The sequence below is a fragment of the Ostrinia furnacalis genome, unplaced genomic scaffold, assembly GCF_004193835.3.
Source record: "Ostrinia furnacalis isolate ACB-3 unplaced genomic scaffold, ASM419383v2 OfSCF7522, whole genome shotgun sequence".
Lineage (NCBI taxonomy): Eukaryota > Metazoa > Arthropoda > Insecta > Lepidoptera > Crambidae > Ostrinia > Ostrinia furnacalis.
Window position 1 is genome coordinate 248726 of NW_021137761.1, and position 9046 is coordinate 257771.

The 9046-nt window shown below is 36.4% G+C and overlaps 1 protein-coding gene and 1 long non-coding RNA gene across 2 annotated transcripts; both read left to right on the forward strand.

The window, feature by feature from the left end:
* The first annotated feature begins 772 nt into the window (after window positions 1–772).
* On the forward strand, window positions 773–2299 carry LOC114364974 (uncharacterized). Its single transcript, XR_003656896.1, has 2 exons — window positions 773–1117; window positions 1771–2299. It is a non-coding gene; the product is annotated as an uncharacterized LOC114364974 (long non-coding RNA).
* A 1874-nt stretch (window positions 2300–4173) lies between these two features.
* Window positions 4174–8109, forward strand: ics (ras suppressor protein 1). The gene is made up of 6 exons (XM_028321364.1): window positions 4174–4367; window positions 4893–5183; window positions 5272–5354; window positions 5858–5972; window positions 6567–6699; window positions 7088–8109. The coding sequence occupies exons 1-6, from the start codon at window positions 4217–4219 to the stop codon at window positions 7173–7175; spliced, it is 861 nt and encodes a 286-aa protein (XP_028177165.1). The 5' UTR covers window positions 4174–4216; the 3' UTR covers window positions 7176–8109.
* Window positions 8110–9046: the final 937 nt, after the last annotated feature.

Below are 9046 nucleotides of genomic sequence, written 5' to 3' on the forward strand. Positions count from 1 at the left end.
ATTATGATTAATACATGTAATATACTATTGTTATTAATTATTTCAGGTTCAGCTTGCAAAGAAACTCATCAAGCAGAGGCGGTACTGTCTTGGATGGAGTCATGAATCGCGCATTTCAAGACCAACGGCGTGGAATAGAGTGGGGTATAATCGGAGTCTTAGAAGACTTAGATTATGCCGATGACCTCTGTTTGCTGAGCCACACGCATCGCGATATGCAGTCCAAACTTGATGACCTACATCGAGAAGCGGGTATCACAGGGGTCAAAATTAACTGCCGGAAGACCCAAGAGATGCGATCTGGTGTGAGAAATTGCACGCCATTACGGATTGGTGCAGAGGATGTGGCACGAGTCCACAATTTCACCTACCTCGGGAGCGTCGTGTCAGAAACTGGAGGTACCGAAGAGGACATCACTTCGCGCATTGCCAAGGCCAGAGCTACCTTCGCACAACTTCGCCCCATATGGCAGTCACGGAAATTGACCCGAAGGGTCAAGATCAAAATATACGGGTCCAACGTTAAATCCGTTCTGCTCTATGGGTGTGAAACGTGGAAGGTCACAAAGGTTATCTCGCACCAGCTGCAGGTCTTCATCAACCGCTGCCTTCGCCGAATTCTCGGCATATACTGGCCCGAGAAAATCTCCAACGTCGAGCTATTGGAACGCTGCCACGAAATTCCGATCGACCAGCAGATCAAGCGCCGCAAGTGGAACTGGATTGGCCACACTCCGAAGGGACCCCGATCACATCCCTAAGCAGGCTCTGGATTGGAATCCCCAAGGAAAACGCAAACGTGGTCGACCCAGGCAAACTTGGCGGCGCACTGTAGCGGACGAGGCGAAGAAGATCGGCAAAACCTGGAGCGAGATCAAGCGAGAAGCTCAAGACCGAACGAGATGGAGGACTGTTGTAGTAAAGTAGTTGACTGTTGCAGTGAAGTAAGTCAAGAGGCGGTACATACAAACAAAAGGTGGACTCTTTGTTTTTTTTTTAAAACGGAGCCCGAAAGCGTATGAGCTATTGCGCCACATATTTATTTTGCCTAGTCAACGATCAAGAAAATGAAGGTATTGAGTGAAAAAACTGCCCCAATCATACAGCACCAAATTTGGTAGGTTTGACAAACGTTCAATAATATCATTTAAATATAAATTATGTACAGTCGAGTTCATAAATATAAGCACAGTGCCAATTTTAAAAAATATTGTAAATGTTTTAACGATCATACAAATCTAAAACAAATTCAGACAAATGTAATCATAAGCTGTTCATAAATATGTTGCGGTAACGCAGTATTGACTACGCTACTGCGCTATAATCTGTTGAAAATGCGCGTGTGCATATTTTATACCTTAAGTTGTAAAGGCTATAAGGTTTATTTTCGTGCGCCATAATGACTGTGATTTCATGGATAAGTCCACGCATGCTGGTTTTGATAATAATAAATTATGAAATAAATAAAAAATCTGCTCTTTACGTAAATCGATTAAGTTACTAATAATTCTGAGTGAGTCTAATGATAAAAAAATGGCAACACCTAAAAGAATCACCCAGTATGTAGTAGTATTATCCTTAATAATATTGTAAATGTTACACCAAATTTAATCTGGTTTAATATGAATGGAATAAGCGTCGACAGACATCACGTGCACACAGTGGATACAAGTCGCCAATTTGAGTTCTTTTTCTATTATTATAAACAGCTTCTTCAGTCTGTTATGATTTGTAATAAGAATCATAATAATGTAATTCATATTGTTTCAGATTCCGGCCCAGTGTATAGTTTTTTCAACTAAAGTTTTTTGTTATTTTTGCCTCGAGAATGTACTTATTGTGAATTTCTTTGTTAATGCTCAAGTAAAACTATAGTTTTACTTGAGTCAAAGAAAATCGTAGTTGTTGTATAAACAAATAATTTATAAATCTATTAGGGTAAATTTTATTGTCGTCTTTTTTTTTCTTAGAAACTTGCAGTACATTATTCACTTTTTGGAAACTGATAATTACTTGTTAATACCATAATTTATTATGGAAAATTGTACTGTTAAGTAGGTCTTTTGTAGTTTTACGCAAGTTAAAGAAAATCGTAGTATATTTTTTTCTACACAAATTTTACTTAGGTATAAGGGGACATAATATGATTGTTTGTTTGTTTATATTGAACAGGCTCCGAAACTAAGTACTGGACCAATTTGAAAAATTATTTCACAATTAGAATCCTTCATTTTCCCTAATGAAGATACGCTAAAACTGGATTTTTACTGGCGGTACGAAGTTCGCCGGGTCAGCTAGTTTCTCATAAACATGCAAATACGGTAAATATGATTCATTTTGTTAATGGCTGTCTAGTGTTACGCAATTACAGGTAATCATCATTTTTACTGTAAACAGCGTTTATATTTTATAAATTAATTAGGTACCATTTATATTTTATAAATAGCTTTTGCCCGCTGCTTCACCCGCATGAAATTTAGTGCCACAGATTGGCATAAATTATACCCTGTGGGCGTCATTTGGCTGAAACGAACGAACGAACGATACCCTATTATGTTAATCTGGGTTACAAATAATAATACTGTAAATTTTCAACCAAATCCGTTCAGTAGTTTTTGCGTGAAAGAGTAACAAACATCCACACAAACTTTGACCTTTATAATATTAGTAGGATTTATAGTCTGCGACAATAGAAATGTTCGCTCGCTTGAAATTTTGTAAACAATTATTGCAAAAAGTTAATAATTATATTATTCTGTTCTGTTGGCTTCAATTGTGGGTACCTATTTATTACAAAAAGTTAAACTCTAGGTAAAATTGACATTTAGTATGGAATTGTAATTTTAAACCAGTGTTCATCCCATTCATAGAGGAGGTTTAATTCTCTAAGGTTCATCCCGGGCTTAATTTTTTTTGTAATAATGGGTTTTATGACTAAAATTGACTCAAACAGAGATACATTAACTANTGATGATCTTTTTTTTTTTTTAGCGCTACCCAATGGAAGTCCATAGATGCCGGAACTTTTACTATGAACGGACCAATCATAGGGCCGTTTCCTATCTGTCCCTGTCTCATCTGTGATCGACTCTCGGTCGCCGCCGACACAAACGTCACTTTTCATAGTGATGTGACATACTATTTCACTGTTTGTTACAATACGTTAAAAGTGTGCGCTGATTTTTTCCGTCCCTGACTATACGAATGAGTAATAGCTATGGAAAAGTACGTTTAAATGATTGATTGAACAGTAGGTCTAGACAAGTGGCACTTTTTGATGGAAGCAAAAATCGAATCTGTTCACGGAGCGGTGTAGCTCCATACAAAAAACGGCCTTTCGTTTCGACCGTCTTTTGACATTACAACTGCACAGAATAAGTAATAGTACCAAGGACAACTTTTACATTATGCGGGAAATTAGCCAAGTCAAGTCTTGGCTTGGCTAATTTCCGCATAATGTAAAAGCAGCATTTATGTTTTGCCACTTGTCTAGGGGGCAGAGGCCGGCAGAGCTCTTGGTGGAGTATGAGTATTCTTTGGGGCAGAGCCCCTCTTGAGTCAAGTCTGAGTTGACCTTTCTTTTAAATAGTTACTTACTGACTAAAATGGGACTGATAAGCTTTTTCAATAGTTTTTAAACGACATGAACAAAAGGAGGTTTCTCAATTCGTTTTGTATGTATTTTTTCTTTATCAACACAGAAAAGTAATATTCGCTTTAAATCTGAGAGCCTTCACCACCAACTTCTATTTTTTTCTCAATAATTTTAATTTATTTGTCGAAAGTTATACATTTTTTATGATTATCGACGTTGAAATTGGACACGCAATGGCACGTCCCAACTTATGTCAAATTTGACATAAGATAACGCATTCAAAAAAAGCGAAAAAATCTGTCGACCACCAATAGAAATTAGGTACTCATAGATTTATCCAATGAATTGTAAAACACAAAATAAATGACCAATCTGCATTGAGATTGAAGTACGTAATACAAGTATTACTTTTCTCTATGATACAATCAAAAGCGTTTATTTAATAAAAGCAATAATTACTAATCCATTGCTGTTAATGTCAGGAACAGATACGATTTAACTCCATTAAAGCCTGTAATGTACACTGATACTCTTCACGATACGCCTACGCTTGCTGTCGAGTCGAAATGTGTTTCATAATACAGGTAGATAAAGCGAGGAGGAAAACATCTGTGAGGCATTATGAGTCATCATCCTCCAGTTTCGTGTATTCCAAACACAGCAAAGATGTCGAAAGCTAAAAAAGTGATTGAAGAAGCCAGGGAAATCAATAATCCCGAGATAGACTTGGTGGATAAAGGGATATCTAACCTCGAAGAAATACCTGGACTGTGTAAGTTCATCATAAGTTCATAGCAAACTTGTTTTATCCTTTTTTAGAGCAAGTTACCTGTCCAACAAGTTTTGTTGCAGTCTCAGATCATATGAGGTTGGTTGCAGTACATCTGTCATTCATGAAAACTTTACAAAAGTTAAAACTTTGCTAACTTAGTTTATGAATGAAAAATTAATTGGTCCATGAGGATCATGAATGTAAAAAAAAATTGTTAAAAGGCTGTTTAGTAATAATTTAAGGTACCTATCCATTACTCATAGAAAATTATGATGCCATAGTCCAAAAATAAACAGCTATCAACCTACATTAATTATTCGAATTTGTTGTAATCAGCTTACTTATGGGTATTGTATTACTAACACAATTTTTTCCTGTAAGTCATGATATATTATTATTAGGAAATCATGGTAAAACATGTTAAACTCAATACCTACTTTAATGCATTTCACAGTGTAGATTAGGTTCTAATTATTTTTTTAAATGCATCAAAAAAGTAACATTACTCATATTATAAATTTCCAGTCAACCTTGCCAACATAACCCGGTTATCGCTAAGTCACAACAAAATACAGACTGTGCCCGCTGCGTTAGCCAATTTGATGAACTTGGAGATCCTCAACCTAGCGAACAACCACATTGAGGAGTTGCCGTTGAGTCTGTCGTCGTTGCCCAAGCTACGCATCCTCAATGTATCACTCAACAGGCTGTATGGGTTGCCAAGAGGGTTCGGAGCCTTCCCAGTGTTGGAAATTTTGGATTTGACGTACAATAACTTGAATGAAAAGACACTGTCTGGAAACTTCTTTATGATGGGTTTGTATTTTATTTATTTGGTACCTAATAATTAATCATAAAATAAATTTTAATCTACATTATGTTCATGGTTATCTTTTTGTTCCAGAAAGTTTAAGAGCCCTGTATTTGGGTGATAATGACTTTGAATACTTGCCTAACGAAATTGGCAATTTGAAGAATTTACAAATTGTGAGTATATGGTCTAATATTAGTATTTTTGGCTTGCAGACATCAGAGGATGTAGTTTTCTTCCCCTTTTTAGCCATTAGAGCCCTAATAGAGACTAATTTGAAAATTATAAGCAACTTGAAAAATTCGAATTGCCTAAGGCGGGAATTGAACCCACGACCTTCCGCTTGCCGGGCGACTGCTCGTCCAACTGAGAGCTACTTAAGTTATTTATAATTTTCAAATTAGTCAAATCACTTAACATCAGGTGCGATTGTGGTCAAATACCTGCCTTGTTATGCATAAAAAAAATAGTTTGAGATGCGACTCTTAACGCTAAAAAATTAAATAACTAATAGAGACTAGACCCTATAACAATTAGAGACTAGACCCTATAACAATTAGAGGATCTATTTTCTATCCCTAAGCTGCTTTTTCTCAGCACTGGCTCATTTCCCCTAATAATAGTAATAGAGAAGCACTTTATAAAAGCATTTCAAAATAAATGACTATTTCTGTCACAGCTGTCGCTCCGTGAGAACGATCTGGTGGAGGTCCCGCGGGAATTGGGTCAGCTGGCGCGCCTGCGCGAACTGCATCTACAGGGCAACCGTCTCGTCGTGCTGCCACCAGAAATCGGTGAGTTATGATCGAAGGAATCTATTCTATACAGTACAATGCGCTAGGATGCGCACCGTGATAATATCTTATCGATGATTTTAGACGTCAAAATGTATGGGTCTATCGCGTAAAATCGATATAATTGCGCGATAAACGCTTAACGCGGCGCACATCCTAGGCCTAGGCCACTCATTCGATTGACCGCCTCCCGAGATTAGTGAGTTAGCCATTTTTTTATCTTTTGTATCTTAGGACCACGCAATATGATTTAAAATAGACACGAGACTTTTTTGGAAATAAATACATTTTTACTTTATTTAATTTTGTGGGTCTTGACAGGGTACCAACTGTGTAAATGTTCTAATTAAAAGCATTAACATTACAAACACGACACCTGCTACAACCAAAACCTACACATCACTATCGAAGTTAGTATCGCCCACGCACCCTGTATGGTAATTCTTGCCCTTGCTATACGCAAAGATTTAAACGCTTTCCGTGATCTAAATAACTGATTCAGTTCATATAAAAATGAACTTTATTACTTGTGGTGCTGTGAGTAGGAAAATCGACCTTAAACACGAGTACATATCAAACTAATTCCTATTACAGGTACCCTAGACCTGGCCAGCAATAAGGCTGTTCTTCGACTGGAGGGCAACTTCTGGGTGCCGCCCATCGAAGACCAGCTCAAGTTGGGCCCGTCCCACGTGTTGGATTACCTGCGCTCCGAGACCTATAGAGTGTAAGTTCAGGCTGATTTTAACTTAAATCGTATGTTATTAGGAGCCAAAATGACTTGAATAGGCGAATCACGTCCTAGTATCATTTATGTGTTTTGTAAAGATCTATCTGTTGATCCAAATACCCCCAGATATCTGTTGATCCTTTAATTTCGGAACCGTTAAACGCGTCACACATAAAAGCCATAGGTAAATCCTATCGGCTTTGTGTAAGCATCAACTAGAAAACACAACAGATCGAAGATAAATGGCCATATCACATCAGTAGCGCTCAGCGGGATAACTCATGAACACGTCACGAAAAGTCCACCTGTCTCATTACCTGGCCGATTTCTATTACTTTCAGAGTAGCTGGCATTAAAACTGATTAATTATCAATTAATATTTCAGATTGTACAGCCGGCACATGTCAGCGAAGCCCCCGCCGCCGCCGCAGACCCTGGATAAGAGCAAGAAGGCCAGCCGCGCCAAGTCCTAAACCAAACCCTAACACTGGCTTACCCTGTACAACTATTTCGTAAACCTTTAACTACTTGATACTGGCAAGAGGCATAGCAACCATAAAAATAGAAGAAAAAATCTGGTGGTGGCATTGATGACACCATATTTTGAACTTTAGTGACATGACGTAAGGTTCAAAACCAATTAACAAAATTTCACACTATAAGTTAAGGGTTAAGATGGCCACTCACTGTGACCATTCGTGTGTAACTTTATTCTCGAACAAACCGCGCGAATGCTTGTAGTAAGTGACCACCTTTACAGTTTTATCTCTTTTCGCTGATTTCATCATTTTTCAGACATGAAAATTAGTGAGCTGTTTATGCAAATAGTTTTACAGGGTAGGGCCTTACAACCTGTGCCATTCAAATATTTTACTGTTAGAAAAATCTGACTATAGGATCTATCTTCGTACAGTGTGTGTGTAATAGGTATCGTAAGCTTATGGATTCAGTAGTGTGCTTTGTAATTGATGTTTAAGAATTATTATTAATTTATTTTAATCGAATATTGTTCTGAAGGATTTATTTTATTATGGTTGTTTTATAGCATTTTTGTGAAATATGTTGTGTTGATGACAAAATTATGTTATTTATGTATTCATTGTTTTGTAAAGGCCCTTGGTAAACGAGCAATTTGATGTTTAACTTTTACTTACTTTTTGTTTAATTGCTAATATGATTTAAAAAATATATTTAGTTAATCATCTTTATTATTCACACAAACCAAATAATTTAAATCAAAATGTCACAGAAATTATAGAGGAACTTAAATTTACATTATACAACTGCATAAGAAATAAAAAAGGCAAGTGCACTTATATACAAACATAAAATAACATATTTTTACACATGAAATGGTGCTTTTAAGAATGTATTAACATTGTGATAAGGTATAAAAATACACGTATGTGACAAATACTAATTAAATTATTACTAACAAGTAATATTTGTTTTCTTATAATACATAACTACCTACTCAGTCGATTTATTTATAAACATCCACTTTTATTGACACACTAGCAGATAGCAGACACTAATATTGTTGAGATCTTAATTCATTTTCTTACTTTTTTAAAGAAGAAATCTTAAAATTTGTGAGCAGTAGTTATTTGTAATTAGTACACCATCACATCCTTTATAATGTCAATAAAAGTCTACATTTTTATAATAACAAATCAAATCACATACATAATGACTGTAAAAATGGAGACTCGCACATAAAGTCACGGAGTTTTTAAGGCAGTTTTTATCACAAATTATTTATTAACAACATCACAACTCAATTCATACGAAATACATTTTTGCGAAATATGGTAGTTGACACCACCCCAGTCTGTTGACATACTTTTTATGTCAAATAGTATAGATCACACTCCACTATTTTCCAGCCTATTGAGATCTAAGAGTAGGCGCACACCGTTGATTTTTAGTTGGCCGATAGTTGTGCCCGATTTTAATTTGTATGAAGAATCGGTCAAATCGAATCGGCGTAGTGTGCGCACTCCCATACATGCCCATACTGATCAACTGCCCGACTAAACTATCGGCCGACGAAAAATCAACGGTGTGCGCCTACTCTAATAGGATTTTTACAAAAAAAAAAAAGTATTTAAGTATGTTTATATCCGTTGTCTAGTACCCATAGTACAAGCTTTGCTTAGTTTGGGGCTAGCGGCGCAGTGTAAAATGTCAAAGGATATTTATTATTATTTATTTATTATTTTAATTAATGGATAATGGTGTCAACTACCGAATTGTCATTTATATGACATAGGAATGGGCATAGACAATCCATGATTAAATGGCGCCCAATGCGAGATCACAACATTTAACATTTGTTGCCACT

Excerpts from the sequence above, each read along its gene's own strand:
- ics (XM_028321364.1), top strand. The coding sequence starts at position 4,217 with ATGAGTCATCATCCTCCAGTTTCGTGTATTCCAAACACAGCAAAGATG. Across the intron at positions 5,184-5,271 it reads TGGAAACTTCTTTATGATGG|AAAGTTTAAGAGCCCTGTAT; the intron begins GTTTGTATTTTA and ends TTTTTGTTCCAG. Across the intron at positions 5,355-5,857 it reads ATTTGAAGAATTTACAAATT|CTGTCGCTCCGTGAGAACGA; the intron begins GTGAGTATATGG and ends TTTCTGTCACAG.